The sequence below is a fragment of the Arachis hypogaea genome, chromosome 19 (genome assembly GCF_003086295.3).
Source record: "Arachis hypogaea cultivar Tifrunner chromosome 19, arahy.Tifrunner.gnm2.J5K5, whole genome shotgun sequence".
In the NCBI taxonomy this organism is placed as follows: domain Eukaryota; kingdom Viridiplantae; phylum Streptophyta; class Magnoliopsida; order Fabales; family Fabaceae; genus Arachis; species Arachis hypogaea.
In genome coordinates this window covers 110,497,469-110,518,607 of record NC_092054.1, presented here as the reverse complement: position 1 = coordinate 110,518,607, position 21,139 = coordinate 110,497,469, and the positions used below count along the sequence as shown (strand labels likewise).

Sequence of the window (21,139 nt, the reverse complement as noted above, 5' to 3'; positions counted from 1 at the left end):
TGTACAGCACTCCATACTTAATAAGGAGTGTTTAACGATGAGCTTTCATTGTTGCTGATTTTATTTGCTTTTAATTACAATAGTATTGGATTAATAAAATATAATTATAATAATCTTCGAATGTTTAATATTGGTTTATTTTGGTTTCATTACTTTGTTCGATGCTCAATGGGTGTTATGGAACATCAATAGTCATCTTCCTCATAACTTTCTCCTTCCTTACTGAGACCTCAGCCCTATCTTTCTCTTTTCTCCTTTTGCTAGCTGTTGCCACTCTCGCGTTCCTGCCTCTTTTTTCTATGTGGTTGTTGTGACCCCGATTCGTCGCTCAGCATCCTCAACCCGCTCTCTTTATCTCCATGCAGTTCGTGTTTCTGGATCGTTTCTTGGATTATCCGAGTTTTCTCTCCGTCGGAAAACTGTGCATCAAGGTTACCCACTTCGGTCGACATTTTCGGTCCCAAACGTCTCCTCGAAACAGTATTCCTATCATCATCGTGCTCTCTGTGATTTGTTTCCTTTTGTTTAAAATAGAATTCTAATTTACTAATTTTTATATTGTAATCTGTTGATAGATGAAGATATATAAGAGATCAATTGAGAATGGAGCTGGTTTTGGATCTGAAATTACAACCGGGTTCCACTGAAAATCGAGATGGGGTCTGAAAATTTGCAACAAAGTTAAGTTAAATTATTTTTTCTTCTGAGCTATTTGTGTAGAAACTATGTTCAATTGTGATCGGTTTTTTTTTTATTTTTCTTACCAGCTATTTTGGGTCATTTGTTTTCTTTGTGAGTGTCTTCAGGTAGTGAAGGAGAGAAGGGATTCCAGTGGGAAGCATGCAAGGGACTATACCATTTATACAGGGGCTTTTGGGACAATATACTTCTTTTCATTTGTACGGTTTTTTCCGTGTTTGGTCTCAGGAAAATGGTGTCCTTAAAATCTATGGTGATAAAAATCAAACTAGGATGTCAACATTTTTTCAATTGAAATATCTCCAAAGCCTCTTGTTATTGGGAGCTCTACTATATTTAAAAGATAACAATTTGAAAAAGGGATATCGTTTTTTAAGTTCATTTCTGTTTCAGGTTAAAAACAAAATTATCGACCACAAACAAGTGCTTTGTTGATTTTGAATTAGTCCGGGTTGGTTTGAAATTTATCTTTTTATTTGGGTGTAGTTTTTACTTTCTTTTTCAGCTCTCTTGGAGTTTCAGCTGAGCTCTTGGGCATGATTGATAAAAGTTTGTAACTTTTATTTTATTTTTATTTGGGTGAATCTTGATCATGTGTTCTATCTCACCACTCATATTGGTGGGGAACAGTATAATTATATAGTCAAAGATATCATGAATCAATAGGTATTGTTGGTTTATAGATAGATAGATAGATAGATAGATGTATATAGATTCATAGATAGGTTGATATGACATAGCTATATATAGAGGTATGAGTATATGTAATTTAATTAAGTATGGACACATTGAAAGTCATCTGTCAATCAATCAATCAATCTATGCAAGGACTTCAACAGAAATGTATTCTACAAGCTTTGCGTTATAGGGTTGCTCATTTCTCTGCTATAAGTAGTGATGAGGTGATGGAGTATTGTGCTGATCTCTCAGAAGGTATCACTTGTTCCTTACTTGGTTCTCTTCTCTTGCATTCCCTTCCATTGAGATAAGACTCAGATTCGACACAGTTTTCTCTTGCCAACATTTTGCTTTCTGTTTTTTGCATCTACATTCTTTCATCTCTACTATTTATAAGATGAGTCTTGCTATTGATGCTCTTGGAAAAATCTCTCCATGGAAGGAAGCTTGGAGTATTGAGGCTAAGATCTTGACCATTTGGGAAGATGCTACCATTGTTAATGAAAGTATGCAGAAACTCTTACACATGGTCTTGATGGATAAGCAGGTGAATATGTGTGTATGTGTCTGTGTGTGTGTGTGCATATGTTCTATCAAAAACTCATTTTTTAGTTAACTAAATTCTGTTTTTTAAAATTCTATATGTGATAATTTTTAGCATGTAATGTCTGATGGTATAATATTTATAAGGGTTGAGGTGTTTTTTTTCCTGTTTTTTTTTTCAGCACCACAAAATCCAAGCAACTATTGAGGATGATTTGATTGCAACTTTTATTGATCAATTAAAAGGAGGAAAAGTGTTCATTATTTCCGATTTCAAAGTGATACCTAATCGTGGATTGGTCAGGGTTACAAGACATCGATTTCGCATCCTTTGAAGTGGTGTTTCCAGTGGCGGACGGGTGAGTAACGCGTAAGAACCTGCCCTTGGGAATGGAATTCATAGGTATAGGAAGAAGCCCTGTCAAATAGAGATCTTTTCTTTCGACCATCTTTCGATTGTTAATACGATATATAAGGACCGCTACTACAAAGAGTACTACATCCTTGATCGTGAAATATCGATTGCTTGTTGAACCCTGTGAATTGCGTGAAAGTAGGATACTCCAAATTCGTGAGTCCAAGAGTTTTATAAAACTCTCTTGATGGAAAAAAATGTGAATGAAAGATTCAAGTGTAGTACCTCTATTCAACTACAGTCATACCCAACCCTGGTTTAAGTGTAACTTCTATGGACCAGATTCTTCAGAAGTGCGTTGATTATGAGTACTTAATAGGTAAGTTTCAGTTTTTGAAATATGAACCATTATAAAGGTGTTTTAAATTGAAATTAATAAAAATTCAAACAAATGTCTCATGGTATTCTATTTGAGGGTTTAATCTTGTCTTCTATAATTTTACTAAACAGATTTTGTTGGGGTCCTTTGTGGATTGAAAAAGAGAATGGATGTTGAGTGTAATGGAAAGATATTGAAAGTTCTGACCCTTGAAGTTTTTGCTGATGGGTATCGATTATGTTTCTGTTCCTTATTCTTTTTTTAAATTACCTTGTGTTTGTTTTTCTTGTTTTTTTATTGCTCTTGAATTATTCTATTCTTGTCCATCCTTTCTTATAATCATTACCCAGGAAAAAAAATCTCCTGCAATTTTGTTGGTGATTGTCCTGCTCTTATAGACATGAATACTTTGAAAAGGTACCAGAGACCACCTGTTGTAATTCTGCAATCTTTCAAAATCAAAGTCAATGGAGGTGAAGAGTTGTCCATGTTGCACATGTCTCAGTTTGATTTGTTTAAATATTTTTTTATACCAATGAATACTTTCTTTATGAATTAATTTCTTCTTATTGTCTTTACTGATTTATAGATAAAGTCAGTCTCCAAAATGTCATCAATATTTCCCGAGTTTTGATCAACCCTGATATGCAGGAAACTGTGAATTTTCTGAATCAGTTAGTTTTATTCACTTCTCTTTAAGTTTTGCCTCTCTAAACTCGAAATTTGTGCCTCCCTCTCTATCACTCACTCACTCTCTATCTCTTTCTGTTTCTCTCTTTCTCTTTGTGTCCCTCTATAACTCTCTTCTTTAAATTCTTTTATCCTAATATTAATTTTTTTCGTTTTAAATAGATATGGTATTGCGAGCCACCATTTCAGTAGACTTCGTAGTAATGAGGTTGGGGATTTAGTATGTGTAATTGATGATGAATCTTTTGATTGGAAGCTAATACGCACTATTGATAATCTTAAGGCAAACAATGAGGTGCGCACTATTAGTTTTTTAACATGTTTTAGTGTTATGTAAGAAGTACTGATGTTAATTGATTTCTGAAAATTGTAGACATCCCTTACTGATTCAATTCATAATTTTTTTTTCTAATAGGATGGACAATTCTTTGTGGTTGGAAAAATTAAGGAGATTGTTGAAGATCCGGAGTGGTGGTTTTTTTCTTGTGTTTGCGGTCATCCTATTGTAGGTGATGATAATGTGTTCCATTGTCAGCTGTGCAGAAGAGATGTTCAGCATTTTATGATAAGGTAAATCCAGGTTATGATTTACAAATTTTCTTTCGTGTGCTCTGATTCAATAATATAAGTAGCCTTCGTTGTATCAGCCTCTTCTTGGACTCAGAAATAGGTGAATCTCATATTTATTTTCTTTGTTATAGTTACAGGATTAAGATACTTGTTGAAGACGGTACTTCTTGTGGAATGTTTGTCTTGTTAGACAGCCCAGCCACTAAGCTATTAGGGAGAACCTGTTCTGATGTGTTTTTGTTGTTAGAAGATGAAATCGATGTATAGTTTATCCACTTATATTTTATTGCTGTATACTCTATGAATAAGTATTTCTTATACTTTATTTTTGTCCAATAATTAGTGATCACTTTTCAATATCTATGACAGAGAATTGAGCATCGATACTATCCATAGTTTTTTACATAAACTCCTTGGAAAAGAAATTATTTTCAAAGTTCAAGCAAAGAGGATTAGCACTCAGGGTTATTGTGGTACCTTTATGGTACCTTTAAAGTCATCAATGTCATTAGTGATGCACGATTTTTCAACAAACTTCAGGCTGATCAGTGCATCAAGGTTAGTGCATCAAGGTTAGTGCTGATCAGTGGATGAATTGGAGGAATCATTTTTATATATAGTGTGTCAATCCCATTTTCTAATTATTTGGCTGTTGTTTTGAATGGTTTCCTTTACATGCCAACATGATTTTGCCTCATACTTTATAAAATTGGCTGCGTTTAATAATTCATGTTTTCTTTCCAAATTTTAAGGATGTTAGTTCTGATTCGGCCTTTAGCCCAATATTTGAAGACTTCTCTCGGTATGGACAGCTTAGAAGTTATGAGAACCAAGTCATATCTGGTGTTCCAATACAACTGCATAGCATTAAAGAGATGCTTGCTGACATTCTTTGTGCTAAGATATATTCTTCTGCATCAAGAAATGTTAGTATTTATGTTTTTGTTTTCAACCATCTGAACTGTGTTTCAAAATGTGTAGTATGATAAAAAAAAATGTATCATAATATACAAATTATTGTTTCTCTACAGGATCAGATTTGTTTTTTGATCGGTGAGATTATTGATGTGCTGAAACATCAGAAGTGGTAGTACTACTGTTGTTTGTGTAATGCACTTGTTTCTCATGTTGGGAATGTATTTTATTGTTATCTGTGTAGAGTTGAGTGTGTTGATGCCATAAGAAGGTATCTATTTTATCTCTCGGAGTTGTTGGTACCAGTTTTCTTTTTGCTTTATTGCATCTTCTACACATGTTTCTCACCGTATATTTTTTTTCTTTACATTATTTAGGTATCGGATCAAAATTATTGTTTCCCATTCAAATGGCAGCAATATTTTCATATTTGAGGATGATGAGGTGATGCAAGTACTCAAAAAGAGTTGTTCAGACTTTTCGATAGACGAAAGAAAATCCTCCCAAGTAATCATTTTAGTTTTAATTTAATTTAGTTGTCCTTCTTTTCGGTTTAATATTTATGGTTCAGGTATGTCAATTTTACTAATGTACCTTCTCTTTTTTTTTCCTTAGTCAACCGATGATTACACTATTCCGAATCGGTTGATTTCTCAGTTGATGAACAAGAAAATTGTGTTCATAGTGGATCCTAGACCTGTTGGATATGAATTGAACACATCTCTTCACGTTGTTCGTGCAGTATGTGATGATGTTGAAATTATGAAGTTTTTGGAGGACTCCAGCGATGATCAACAGTAGGTGATAAGATTGTTAAGTGAATCTGATGTTGAGTTAGTCAAATTTGTTTCTAATCAGGTCAACCTGAATTGGCTATATTGTTCTGTGTTTTCCATGTGTCATGTGTTAATGGTTACTGATGTTATTCCTTTGTTGTTCAATTTAGAAATTTGATCTGGATCCTTTTGTTCCTCATTTTCCTTTTGAATTTAAGAATCCAGTTCAGTTTCACTCCAATGCAAGCATTCAGTGTTCATCGAGTTCAACTCTTACAGTGGGTCAGGCTTCACCATTTCTGTTCTCAACTGGAATTGTTGGGTATTTGTTGACCTAATTCACTTTGATTCTTTATCTCTTTTTAAACTATGTGAATAGTGACAGATATATTCCTACATATGTATCGCTTAAATTTTTTTACTTTATTTGTTTAATATTTGTTTTATTGCTCTTCAAAGTTTCATCATACCTGGTTTCTTTCTCATCTTTTTTTATTTTATTTTTTTTGTAGCTTCTTCATTCGTTGTTCTTATATTTTGATGTATTATTTGTAGACTGTTAACCATGATTTTCATGCAAGAATCTCATCCTCACAAGGTTCGAATTTATTTGGGAGTCATCAGTCTCTCACTATTAGGAAAGAGCTTCGGAGTTCTTTTGGACAATGTAAAAATACTGTCGAGGCTGTTGAAAGGATGGATGAGTGTAGTGTCTAATCATTTGTTACATTACAATATATATAGATATCCATAATATAATTCCAACTCTGTAAAGAATTGTCAGAACTTTGCTTAGTTGTGTTAAGTAGTTAAAAAATTGGTAAAATCTGTTGTCAACATATCTATTTTAGTATGTAATATCAAGTCATTTCTGGAGTTGTGATGTTTATGAAACTTATTGTTCTCTTTTATATATTTAAATTTCTATGTGTGGTATATTTCTCTGTCTTGTTGAATAAACCATGGTTATTTTATATATATATATATATATACATATATATATATATATATATATATATATATATACAAGTTATTTAAATGTATGCAATAATATAATTAATGACCCCAAAATCATTGAAAAAATGTATTTCTTTTTAATTGTGTTATAATTTGTATTTATTTTTACTTCCCGTTTTTATACAAAGAAATTTTTTTCTATTAATAGAATGAAAATTGAAACATTCTAAATAACTATTACTCTCACATAAATTATTTTACTGAGTTTTAAAAAGGAAAAAAATAATGTGACATATTCTTTTTATGATTTCTTTCTTCCCTTTTTTATCGAAAAAAATATATTTCCTCTTAATACATTTATAAATAATTAGTGAAGTGTGTGTGTGAGAGAGATATTCTTTTTATGATTTCTTTCTTCCCTTTTTTATCGGAAAAAATATATTTCCTCTTAATACATTTATAAATAATTAGTGAAAAAATATTACTTTATGCATTTATATATATATATATATTAAAAAAATAATGAGTCAAATATATGTTAAACAAAATAGAGACAGAATAAAAAAATAAAAAATTAAAAGAAAGAAGAAGAAGAAAAAAGAGAAAAAAGATTTATAAAAAAAATTAAAAAAAAAGGATTTGAAACAGTAAAATATAAATTTAGTAATATACATCTCATTAATTTTTTTCATAAATTAAAAAATCATTTAACTTTTTTAATTTGGTCAAATTTTAAAAATGTGAAAAGTTTATACGTGAAAAATTTGTTTCTATTCCATTATGCAAACTTTTTCGGTCACATATAATCTTTTCATGCTCACATTAATGGATTACATGCTTATATATAATCTTTTTACACTTTTTAAATTTGATCAAGTTAAAAAGGTTAAATGATTTTTGAATTTATTAAAAAAAAATCATGGGATGTATATTACTAAATTTACACTTTATTGTTTCTCATATTTTTTTTTTTATAAATCTTTTTTCTCTTTTTTCTTCTTCTTCTTTCTTTTAATTTTTTATTTTTTTATTCTATCTCTATTTTGTTTAACATATATTTGACTCATTATTTTTTTTAATATGTATGCATTTTGTTATATATATATATATTTTTTGTTATTTATAAATGCATAAAGTAATATTAGATGCATATTCCCTTTTTTTTGTTTAACATATTCCCTTTTTGAAACCCTAACGCTTTGGCTCCTCGACACTCTTCGGCCGGGGGATCAGTCTCGAGCTTCAATGGAGCCACCTCAATGTCGCTGTGAGTTCATGCTCTTTCTCTCTCTGTATCAAAAGCCTAGTCTTTCTCTCTCTAGAAATCTTTTTATTATCCCCCTTCTTTCATGTCTGGTTTTTTATTTTCTTTGCAAATCTATGATTTATTTTCTCGCATTCTGCGTTGGGCTCGATTTTGGCAGCTTGTGCAATCGTTTGTGTATGGTGTGGTGAATTTGGATACTGATTTTTAGGTGGAATTGTGCCGCATTTTCGATCTTCTGCGTTTGGGGGTAAATTTGAGATTTACGAGTGATTTTAGGTTTTCGGGATGAGGTTAGTTGAGGAGTAAGTTGGGGGAAGGAGGTAGTAATTGGGGGGTTTTTGTCTGTTCTATTTTGTCTCATTTCGGTTAGAAGTGGGATATTTTATAAGAGTTAAGTGAAATTGTGCATAATATTAGATTCTTGGGTTTCGTTGTGGTTTCCTCTTCTCTGTCTCTTAGTGCTTCATTAGGTGTCTCTTAGGTATAACTGTGTGCTTTTTGGGTTTCTAATGTACATGGATCAGAGTTTGAATTATTGCCATCCCGGTTGAAGTTAAGCTTGAGCACTTTCATATAACTATAACTTCGATATACACTGTAAAGGAAATGAAGGAGAAAGCTTTTTTAGTGCAGATGTTTTAAAGTTAGTAGATTATAACGTTATGTGTAATGAGTAGGTATTTTCTTCTCTTTAAATTTTATTTCCTGTGGATATGGATTCCTTGCAACAAATGGTGGATTTTGATTATTATGTGTTTACAATCTTTGATGCTTTTATCTTCTGATTGTTAGTTAATCATGTGTTTTCAGAATCAATTTTATACTTATTGGTTTGTAGGAATTCATCATTAACATTAATTAAACCTATGTTAGTATGTTTTCTAACTTCTTTTTCTAATTATGTAGGAAGGTATTTCTCCTCTGTGATATTAAACATCACATGTCAATTGGTTTACTCATCCACCAAGAATCATGATTTTGAGCTAATTCTTTGGTTAATGGGGTCTTCTCTTCTGATGGAGGCAGCAGGCTTGCTAGCAGTGCCCATGATAATAGTTTCTCTCTCTCTCTCTCTCTCTCTCTCTCATGTTTCATTTAGTAATCAAATTTATGTTATCTATGGTATGGTAGGATAAAAATTGACTTATGTTCATATATTTTCAGGAAGTTAGTAAAGTGATAAAGTAAGACTTTAATCAACCTCCCTAATGATTTTCTAATCTAGGTTCAGGTTGAAAGAAAATTATCCATGAGAAAAAAAAGTGATTAGTTGATTTTGAATTAGTGTGGGTTCGTCTCAAATTTGTCTTTTTTTTTTGGGTTTTACTTTTATTTTATTTTTCAAATCTCTTGAAGTTTCAGCTGAACTCTTTTACATGAGTGATAAAAAGTTTGTATTTTTTATTTTATTTTCATTTGGGTCAATCTTCATAATTGATGTGTTTAAATGAATTTTCTAGAGAAAACATTCTGATTTATTTCCAAATTGGGTTCTCGAATATTATGCTCTTGCTAGATCCATTTCCTATTAGTGTGATTTTGCAATTTGTAAGGCTTCATTTGGTTTGCAGCATGATATATTTTGCAGTGTGGTTCTTATTGTTTTCATTTCCCATTATTTGCAGATTGCATTATGTAAAATCCACTTTTCATCGGTATTGAAGTTTCATTCTGGTTTTACTTATGTGGTGGAGAAAGATTCCTATGATCTTACCTTTGCTTTGACACTCTGGTTAACAGTTGATAACATGGTACTGATATAGACATCTCTGTATTTCAGGCACCACCCGTGATACTGTTCTCTTTTGCCAGTGCACGATTCGCAGGTAATTTTCTTGATCGTTGTTTGACATGATTTATATATTCTTAGACACTGGTTTGGTATCAGTTTAAGGTTGAGACACTTTTGAATTTCTAAGTAAAATTTCACAGAGACACAATAAGGTCTGTTCAAAAGTAAAGAAAGATCTGATTGTATGCTTATTAGTTTGTAGGAATTCATCATTAACATTAATTAAACCTATGTTAGTATGTTTTCTAACTTCTTCTTCTAATTATGTAGGAAGATGTTTCCCCTCTGTGATATTAAACATCACAGGTCAATTGGTTTACTCATGCACTAAGAATCATGATTTTTAGCTGATTCTTTGTCTAATCGGATCTTCTCTTCTGATGGAGGCAGCAGTCTTGCTCGCAGCGCCGATGATAATACTCTCTCTCTCTCTCTCTCTCTCTCTCTCTCTCTCTCTCTCTCTCTCTCTCTCTCTCTCTCTCTCTCTCTCTCTCTCTCGTGTTTCCTTTAGTAATAAAAGTTATCTTATGTTTGGTATGGTAGGACAAAAATCCACTTATCTTCATATGTTTTTAGGAAGTTGGTAAAGTTTTAAAGTAAGACTTTAATGAACCTCCTTAATGATTTTCTAATCTAGGTTTAGGTTGAAAGAAAATTATCGATGAGAAAAAAAGTGATTAGTTGATTTTTAATTGTTGTGGGTTGGTCTCAAATTTGTCCTTTTTTTGGGTGTAGAATTTATTGTTTTTCAAATGTCTTGAAGTTTTAGCTGGCCTCTTTTGCGTGATTGATAAAAGTTTGTGTTTTTTATTTAATTTTCATCTGGGTCAATCTTCATAATTGATAGGTTTAAATGAATTTTCTAGAGAAAAATTTCTAATTTATTTGTGAATTGGCTTCTCGAAAATTATGCTCTTGCTGGATCCATTACCTATTAGTGTGATTTTGCCATTTGTGGGCCTTCGTTCGGTTTGCAGCATCATATATTTTGAAGTGTGATCCTTATTGTTTTAATTTCCCATTATTTGCAGATTGCATTATATAAAATTCATTTTTCATAGGTATTGAAGTTTCATTCTGGTTTTACTTATGTGGTGGAGAAAGATTCCTAGGATTTTATCTTTGCTTTGATACTCTAGTTACAAGTTGATAACATGGTACTGACATAGACATCTCTCGAGAAAGATTCCTAGGATGTTACCTTTGATTTGATAAGGTCTGTTCAAAAGTAAAGAAAGATCTGATTGTTGGTAATTTGGGTAATAATTTTTAACTAAAATACTTTTCATTGTGGTCTATAGATTTCATTTGAATAATTAAGAAGTGTTGATTTTTTCAAGCTATAATTATGGTGAATATTAGTTGGTTCTAATTATCTTTGAGGTGATTAAAATTTTATAAAAATCTATTAATCTTATTCCATTCAAGATTATATCAAAACAATATCTAATTAAAAAGAGAGAAGTTGATAATAGAAAATGTCAGTTTTTTATTACTTGAACTCAAGATTATTAATTAAGTCTTATTAAAAAGAATTTTAATACCAAAATTAGTAACAATAATCAAAAAATTTTTTTAACATGTATCGTATATTCTTACAAAGCAATTTGTTATTGGTTCAAGGTTGAGGCACGTTTAACTTTTTTAGGAAAGTTTTACATGAACACAAGAATATCTCTTCAAAAATGAAGAAAGAACGGATTGTTGGTGATTTTAGTCATAATTCTTAAGTAAAATATTTTTCATTCTGGTATATAAATTTCATTTGAATCATTAAAAAGTAAATATTAATTTTTCAAACTATAATTATGGTGAATATTAGTTGGTTCTAATTTTTTTTGAGTTGATTAAAATTTTATAAAAATGTCTTATTATTATTCTACTACAAGATTATATAAAAAAAATATCTAATTAAAAAGAAATTAGAAGTTGAGAATAGAAAAGGTCATTTTTTTATTACTTGAACTCAAGATCATTATCATTAATTAAGTCCTATTAAAAACACTTTAAGTACCAAATTTGTTAAGAATAATCAGCTTTTTGTTTTAACATCTATCATATTTAAGAATGAGCAAATATTTTTTAAAAAAATAAATATATCCGTAATTATTTTTTTATCTAATTTTCATAATTTGTATCTTAATGACTTTTGTGTCACGTAAAATTTTTATTAATAATTTAGTTTTTTATTTTTTTTTTAGCATTTTGTGATTTTTCATCATTTTTATGCGCATTAACAATAGAAAAAATAATTGAAAAAAATGTGAACATTACTTAAAGTTTAGGATACATCAAATTTATTAATATAAAAAACTTAGAAATAAATAAAGAAAATAATTTATGATATATTTTTTTCAAGATTTAACTCTTCTTTTTAATTGTGATAAATACTAAAAAAAATAAGTACTTCTTAAGAATTCGAATATTAAAATTTTTTATAATCATTAGTAATTAATTCTTCATAATGGTCCAGTATAATTTTTTTTTAAAAAAAAATTAACCATCTTTTATTTTTGTGTTCTTTTAATTTTTTCTTAGGTATAAGAAGATCAACAGTAATCACCAGTAAAGAGTAAAAACCCAAAGGTCACGACCCACTCTTTCCACCTTTACCCCAGCGAAAAAAAAAAAAGAAAGAGACGCAACAACAAAATACTTACTGAACCTCCTTTGTCTTTCTCTGTATCCTTTCACCTCGCTCAACCGGCAAAGTCTACCACCGGACTTTTCCATATTCAAAAGCCCATATCCTCCTACAAGGTACCAACCTGTCCTCATCTGCGGTGGCTCCCAGTGCTTCCAATCCATGCGACAGACCAGTGTTGCTCGGTGACTCGGCGGATACTTCATTATCTTCAGGTTTTGACAGATCGAGACACTAAACTTCAGCCAAGTAACAACGGAGGTGCTGTTAAAGTAAATCCTTTAAAAACTGAAAATCAAGCATCAATTTCAGTTTTTGCCCTAATTGTTGCACTAGTAACTAAGTTTTCTATTTTGTATTTTTCTTTTCGTTTTCTTTTCAGTTTTGCTAGCTTTATTTGCCTTTAAACTTATATTTTTTTTGGACATGCATGTATTATTCAGTGAAAGTTTAGCTACAAATTTAAAGAAAAAGAAAGAAACAATTGATTTTCAACACATGACATGTCTCATACTTCCTTGAGCGCAACATCTGATTCTTATCAAGTTCTTTTTGTTCATGCTTTCTGTTAGCATGATTTTAATTTTACATTGATTTTTTTTTTTTTTTTTGTGTTCTCTACAAGGATCAGTTATTTTGGAAACTACCCCAACTATTAATCCCAATTTCATATTCTCAGGTATGGCTTTATTCTTTTAGGTTTTGTAAACTCTTCCTCAGCTTAAAAAATATAATCATTGTTTACATTATTTTATTGATTATTTTAAAATATAAAAAAGATTTTTTTGAAATTAGTTTTATCATATTTATGATTTTTGAATATTCATTCTGGTCTTTTATATTTTAATATTGATCTAATTTTTGTATATTTTCTTTTTTTTTTCATATCGTTTGTAATGCATATTCTAATTAACAAATTTATAATTCATGATTGTTTGTTTAAATTATTATTAGTAGTAGTGGTTAGCTTTCTGAAACTTCTCAACATTATAATTAGCATTAGTAAAAATTTAGTTTACTAGAATAAATAACCATATTTTTGTTAATCTATTTCTTCTTTTGTTTATCAATAGTTGTTATTTGTTCTTTATGTTTCTGGATTCAATTTTATCACTTATTTTTATTGAATTTGTTGAAATCTTATATTAGGGTTTACTTTATTATAATACTCTCTTTTGCAGTAAGAGACAGGATCTTTTCTCTGTTCTTGAATCTTTATACGAAGTCTCTCTATCTGATAAGGCTGAATCGCGATGGATGCTAATAGAGAAGATCCAAACAGGTATGGTGCTGAGCATTAGAGAAGATGTTTTCTTTGCTGCATTTTCAATTCGATTGAAGTCTCATTTACTTTTCCATTCAATATATTTCAGATTAACTTTTCAAAATGTTAATGTCAATTAAATATCAATGTTATGCCATCTATAGTTTTTTTTTAAATTCTTTCTCAAATATTTTTCATGTTGTAATTTAATTTTATTGGCTTTTCATATATATGTAGGCCAGATTTTAGAAGTTGTTGTAATCTGTAAAATATGTTGTGTAGTAGTTTTCCAACGTGGTCTCTTGGGTATTTTTCATTAATGTGCTTTTAATTTGTTATTTTTTTTTTGTATACTTAGTTAGTTGGTTTCTTGGTTAAAAGTCTCAATCTTAAATTCTAATCGTACCATTATGTGCTAATAGGAGGTTTTTAGCAACCCAGCAATACTGGCCCAATGGAAAAGAACTAGTTTTTAGATTTCGCCTTTTCAGTAAGCAGGTAACGAAATATATTATGGAATATTATATCATGCATGTTAACCGATTCAATAGGTGGGTTAAATCTTTAACTTCGATTAAATAGGTGGGTTAAATCTCTCAGTTTTCTCTTTGATTCTTAATAAGCTTGATGGCTAATGTGCAGTTTTGGACAGTAGTATCAATCTCAATTAATTAGATTCCTGATTTGACTTTATGTTCTTTAATTTGTTATTTTCTACTATTTTCTGCATGTCTGAGAGTGATTGCTTTGCCCCTTTATCCCTTTTCTATGGATATTTTGTTTAAATTTATTGAGCTGTTTACTGAACTAGAATCTTCTCAATTATTTATGCTAATGCTTTCTTCTCATTATAATGTTAGTTCATTTACGTGATTATTGTTCTCTTGTGTTGTTCAATTAGTAATAATGGTAGATTTAAAATACCTCTCTTTGCTAAATAATTAGGTTAAATTATCTGAAGCTTTTTTAGCATGTTTTGTTACACATGAATTAACTTTGGGAAGAAATTTGAATATAGGGTGACAGAGCTCCTCCCCCAACTTTTGTTTCAACTCATGGGGAACGATTAGGGCCAATGTTATATGTCATTGACGAGTTAGATAATTGTTTAGTGCTGGAGGTGATAAGAAAGAATGATCAGTTGCTCATAACTGATTCCTCATTTGAACAGATTAGAACTTTTTATCTTATCGATAGAGGGGCATCTGTTCAATTTAGGTATGTTGGTTTTGGAATTTTTTTTATTTTATTGTGGGATAAGGACAACCAACCTATCGAAGTTCACCTTGATCCTGACTGCTATGTTCCTGAGCTAATGGACCCAGAGACACTTGATAATGTATCAAGAGTGTTCCACATAAAGTATACCAGGATGGATGAGGACTCATCAACTGATGTGATTGTTCTATCTGGGTCTGAACCATCGGATGATCAGTTTTCATCAGATGGTGATGAAGACAATGATCAAGATGGGGCCCTGGTAGGGGATAATCCACATAATCTGATAGATTTGTCGAGTGGAAGTAGTTTATCATTGGAGGTCATTGAACAAAGTAACGCAACAAATGAATTGGCTGATCCTAGGTAATGCTAGATGTAACTTTTTTTCTTGTGTTTTGGATTTTAATATCATGGGATAGCTTGCTATTTTTTAGTGTGGTGACTAACATATTCATATTATCCTGAATTAGATATACTCCAGAGGTTTCTTATGAAAAGAAGATCACAGCTTTGGATCTCGGACAATCTAGATTGGTAACTTGATCTCAAAAGAGTGTTTTCTTTTATTTTTTTTTCCTGCAAGCTTATTGGATGTTCTTCCTAAATCTGCTATTCATTGTGTATGAAAATATTATGTTTATGTTAACTATGAATTATTCGATGCAGTATTTGGCTTCAAAATTTGCTGCGTATCTTAAACTATCTGGAAATGGTTCGATTTGGACGATCACCAGTCCAGATTCTAATGTAGAGAAGAATGTGTTCTTTTTTCACTTACTGAATAGTGGAGGAAGACGTGGAGAATGAAAATTTGGGGTCCGGTGGAGTGAATGTTGTAGAATATACAATTTAAAGGAGGGTGATATCGTTACTTTGAAACTCAGCTCGATAGCTAACCGCCAGATAGAGTTATCGATTTAGCGACGTTAGGCCTCCTATGTATAACTCTATTTGATGGATATTTTGAATTATATGTTAACTTGTCTTGGACATATTTTATTTTTTGTTTAATGAACAAATTTATATATGTTGTATATATTTTGTTTTCTTATCAATAGGTATCTTGAAGTTTTGTGTTTTTAAGATAATACGTAATAGTAAACTACATCTCTGTTGGACTTCTTTTTTCTGTTTTTTTAGTGTCTAACAATTGTTTGAATATTTTATTATCTTTTATTATCTTACAAAATATGTTATACCATTTATTAACATATTGAATAATTGTTGTATTCTATTTTTTTTATTTTAGTGTAGTGATAATTTTGTAATTATCCAAAATTAATACAACATATCTATTTTTATAGAATACATTTTAGTTATATTCTTAGTATTTTTCTTTTAAAAAGGTTTAAATTTCATGAATCCCGTGCATTGTACGGGTTATCACGCTAGTACTATAAGAAAATGAAACATTTATAACAAAATTGGTAACAAATTTAAAATTGTTACAAGAATTATTATTTTATAACAAAAATTAGTGATTGTTATATCATAACAATGTTTTGTAAGAACAATACAATTTGTAACAAAACATTTTGATATTTTGTAACAACATATTTTTTTGTTATAAATTATGTTGGCTTTTGTAACGAAGCGGTGTTTTATTACAAAATTTTATAATATTTTGTAATAAAAGATAAAATTATTGCAAAAATTCAAAATCTTTAGTAACAAAATATCTATTTGTTTTAAAAACTCCAATTATTTTGTAACAAAAAATTAATTTGTCACAAAATTCAATATTATTTGTAACAAGTTATTTGTTTGTCATAAAATACAATAATTTTTTGTAATTAAAAAAACTTATTTTAAAATATTAAATCTTTAAGACAATTTTATTTTTTTTAAAAAATTAATTTTTTAAAAATATTATTTGTATTAATTAATGATTTTTATAAAAATTAAAAATTAAATAATTAATTTTTAAAAATTGTATATATTATTTTATATTCTTTTATAAAATTAATATACAATTTTTATTAATAATCAAGTCTTAAATATTGACTAAAAATTAATTTTTTAAATTAAAAAAAAATTGTTAAACATAAACAAAAGTAGTTAAAATTTAAACATAAAAACAAAGGTAAAAGATAAAAACCCTCACTTTCTCTGACCCTCAACAACGACGACTGCTTCTCCTTTTTCGGTCAAGAGAGTGCTGTCTTCGGTCGTTTCATCTTTGTCACTGGTCTTCTTCTTCTTCTCTTCTCTTCTCTGGCCCCTGATCAAGCTCAAATAAATAATTAATGTTCTGGTTAGGGGTTGTGATTATTGGAATTTTTTATTAGGAGTTATGATTATTGGAATTTCTGTTCGGGATTTTAATTATTGTTCTGATTAGGTGTTTATTGTTGTTCCTGTTTCAGTATTTGATTATTATTCTGATTCGGTGTTTATTATTCTAATTAGAATTTTGATTATTATTCTGACTCTTGATTATTGAAACTTCTGATTAGGTGTTTATTGTTCTTCCTGTTTCAGTATTTTGTTCTGATCATTGTTGAACTTTTGATGTGTTATTGATTATTGCTTATTTGTTCTTGATTTTGTTTGTTTAGGGTACGAACAATAAGAGGAGGCGATAATTGTATTCCTCCACAAATCACCAAAAAGAACAAAACAATGAACAATGGAAGAACAACATTCTTTGTGCTTATTTTATGTATTTTTTGTGCTTGTTTTTCCCTAAATATAAGCATTAAAGAACTAAAAGATTTTGATTAAAAAAATAATTTAATAGGCTAAAAATTTTAAAAGAAATTGAATAATATAAATCTTAATCTGTGCTCTAGTAAAAATTGTTTTGAAATTATTTGGGTGTGTAACACCCTACCATACAGAGTCTTATGCTTAAGTCATAATTCAGAGATGGCAAGGTATTACGACCTCTAAAACAAAAATTTAGTACGTATAGTAGTATGAATAATTGATTATAGCTAGGAGCCTTTGTAGAAAAAGGGGTAAACAAAAACCGTAACTCGAACGCGCAACACTCCGATCGATAACGTAACGAGCAAAGGATAAGCTAACGCAAGATCATATATATAAGGAGTGTCAAAAACGGGAATATCAAGACTCAAAATTCGGCTGCGAAGATAACCGGTCCGAGCATAATAATATATACATATAATAAAATAAGGAAACCCCAAAGGAAACCCAAAGGGACACAAATACATACAACCTATTCTCCAAAATCCCCTCTAGAAGGAGTCATCACAATTTGTATTATTTAATCGAGATAAAAGTATCTAAACAAGATATATAAACCAAACAGAGTCCCAAGAACAAAGGATCTTCGCTAATCCAGAAGTCTCCAGCATGCCTCAACGAGAAGCCTCGCGTTCTGCATCTGAAAACCACAAAATCCGCATGGGTGAGAACCAGAGGTCCCCAGTACGGTAACAGCTTCCACATATATAATACATAATAATAGAGGAAAGCCGAAGGCAATCCTAGAACTTCCTCCAGGTAATATCAAAGCTTATAAACAAGCTAAACCGTAAGTGGCAACTGACTAAAGATCCTTCATTCTAACTAATACTTCCCTTTCCAATTCCTTCAGACCTCCCAACCACCAGCAGGAGTATAATATAGCAAACACAGTTATATCAGACAAGAGATTTACAAATAGGAACAGATAAGGCATTTAGGCAATTAGCAAGTAATATGCAGTCAATAGGCAATCTCAAACAATTCATGTAGTATACTTATGATGCATGCCTGTCCCTAGTGGCTGATGATATCATCTGTCAGTTATAGAGCCAACCCGACAAGTCCTGGTAGCTAACCATTGGACTGTCCCTCTATCGTGCATCCCCAACTCGAGTTATACTCATCATAAACTTGATCATAATCATGATCCATATCCATCACCCTCACTGGTGAATATTTATCCATCACCATCACTGGTGAATATTTATGGGGGCGAGCTCATCCGGGCCTTTCACAGTGCCCGGCCACACTTACGACATTGGGTTAACAGAGCTTTGAGTCTCAACCTGGAGCACATGGTGGCTAGCCATTGCTACTACCCAGGGAAACCCTCATCTCCAATGGTGGAAGTGCAAACATACACAATTCAATCAACAGCATATATGCATTTATACTTGGCCATAAACATGGCTCCGCCGTAACACGGCAATAATCTAGCCATCCGGCTCACGGTTAAATCCATAACCAGCCAATTCATTAACAATTATGGCCCTTCGGCCCATGGCATAACAAGCACTTCCACCGCCATTCTCCGCATCTCACATAATCATCTTTGATCCTCAATGATCATTCATTTTTCCCCTTGCTTCACTCGCAAGTTACCACAGTCACTAGCCCTTTTTCTCATGCTAGGCATATCATAATGATTTAAGACATAAGTGGTGAGATCGGAGGCTTAGAAGTATGAAATTTGGCTTTTAAAACTCAAAAATTAACTTTGGGATGAAAACAGGGCCACGCGTACGCGCACTCCACGCGCACGCGCGGATGGCCTTATAACTAAGCGTCATACGCGCGAACGCGCGGGTTGAAAATTAGCCAAACAACGCGCACGCGTCAGCCACGCGTACGCGTGGGTACTCTTGTGCCCCAGGCACAAAACTGGCACAACTCTGGCACAACTCTCTGGAAAATGGCTGGGCATTGGGTGCAGCACATTCGGCGCGCCCGCGCACATCACACGCACGCGTGGATGGCGCTTCCTGGAAGAACGGCGCGTACGCGCCAAGTGCGCCTACGCGCGGGGGGTCATTCTGCTAAAAATTTTCTAAGTTAAAAACTGCAGAATTCACAGATTCAACCCCCAATCTTCCGACGGTCATAACTCTCTCATTTTAAATCATTTTTTACCCGTTCTTCAAACGGCATGCACATCCCGGATCCAATTTCATTTCTAAACAGATTTGGCACAAATCAGAGATTCGTAGTCCAAGTTATGTCCCGTCAAAGTATGCCCAAAAACCATGTTTTCATTCAAAACCACAAAGTGCCATTTTCAAAACAAGCCACTTTCAACTCTTTTCAAAATCAATCAAAACATGCCAATTTCAACCCTTCTCTTTGAAATCATTCGAAATGTACCAAAATCAACAACAAGCCATCCTCAACTCACACATTGACATTTTACCAAAATTTCCAAAACTACCTCCAACCATTTTAACACTTCTTAATCAATGGCTAAAGGACAAACACAATCTCATGTCATACATCCTTCTCATCCCAATTTCCAATAATATTAATTTCCAAATCAACCATCATTATACATGATCAACATCATACTCACCATCAACATGGTACCACCCATCAATTCAACCTCAATCACCCATCAAGCATATATCACAACATGCATTTCTCATACATCACACAATCAAGGCATCAATATTCATAATCACATATATGAACATATCATATATCTCAACTATTCAACAACATCAACAATTCAATGCCTATCTTAGGGCCTCTAGCCTAAGTATTTCCTACCACATTACATATTAGATACGGGAAACCGAAACCATACCTTAGCCGATTTCCCAAGCTCAACCGGAGCACTTCCAAACCACTTGTCCTCAAGCTCTCAAGGTCTCAACACCTCCAAGAACAGATTTCGTCACACAAAACCCTCTTTCAAGCTTTCTAAAATCACCAATCAAGCTCCAATATTCACATATACACAACCTAAGCCACAATCATCATACCCATACACAACATCTCAATGCCCAAACCTCATAGAACAACAAATTACACTAGGGTTGAGAATCTTACCACACCCAAGGTCCAAGGAGACAAGATTAACCTTCTCCTTCAAGAGAGTTGGGTCCTATAACATCAAAGAACCCAAAATCTCAACATTTTTGCTCATGAAACTCGAAATCAAGGGCTGGAATTTCGAACAGTAAAACGTGGCTTACCTCAAGATTAATTGTATGGGTTTTGTAGAGCTCTCCGCGGTGAACGCGTGGCCACAAACGGAGCGGCAATCGGAGCTCTAGATCAAAAGTTATGGTGGTTTGAAGATCAAGTGAGAGAAAGAACTTGAGAGAGTGTTCTTCCCTCCAAAGCCTCCATTTTCAGCGTGTTTAGTGTGTTGTGAGGAGAGAGAGTGCTGAAAACTAGGGTTTTGGTTTAGTTTAGTTGGGCCAAGGGCCCACTTTGGATCCGATTGGACCGGTTTGGCCCGTTTGGTTCAATCTTAGTCCGATTTCTATAAAATTGGTACCGAAATTCTCGTCTCAATCTCCTCTATCACATTTAGCCATAAAAATAACATTTTTGGCTTTCTAGAATAAATTCTCATTTATGGGTTAATTAGCCGTTAATTAACTGGGTCTTACAGGGTGACTAAGGCTTCTTAGTCGATAATGGCTTGGCTAATGTCAACGTGTATAGATTTTAAACTA

At 31.8% G+C, this 21,139-nt stretch overlaps 1 protein-coding gene and 1 long non-coding RNA gene across 2 annotated transcripts; both read left to right on the top strand.

The window, feature by feature from the left end:
• Positions 1-202: 202 nt before the first annotated feature.
• On the top strand, positions 203-1,144 carry LOC140182056 (uncharacterized). The gene is made up of 3 exons (XR_011877906.1): positions 203-480; positions 576-680; positions 807-1,144. It is a non-coding gene; the product is annotated as an uncharacterized lncRNA (long non-coding RNA).
• A 13,407-nt stretch (positions 1,145-14,551) lies between these two features.
• LOC112776862 (uncharacterized) lies at positions 14,552-16,012 on the top strand. The gene is made up of 3 exons (XM_029295867.2): positions 14,552-15,113; positions 15,221-15,284; positions 15,417-16,012. The coding sequence occupies exons 1-3, from the start codon at positions 14,605-14,607 to the stop codon at positions 15,555-15,557; spliced, it is 714 nt and encodes a 237-aa protein (XP_029151700.1). The 5' UTR covers positions 14,552-14,604; the 3' UTR covers positions 15,558-16,012.
• The last annotated feature ends 5,127 nt before the right edge of the window (positions 16,013-21,139 follow it).

Bases quoted from the DNA above. Each gene is read 5' to 3' on its own strand.
- LOC112776862 (XM_029295867.2), top strand. From the start codon at position 14,605: ATGTTATATGTCATTGACGAGTTAGATAATTGTTTAGTGCTGGAGGTG. The intron at 15,114-15,220 runs GTAATGCTAGAT...ATCCTGAATTAG, and splicing joins AATGAATTGGCTGATCCTAG to ATATACTCCAGAGGTTTCTT. The intron at 15,285-15,416 runs GTAACTTGATCT...TATTCGATGCAG, and splicing joins ATCTCGGACAATCTAGATTG to TATTTGGCTTCAAAATTTGC.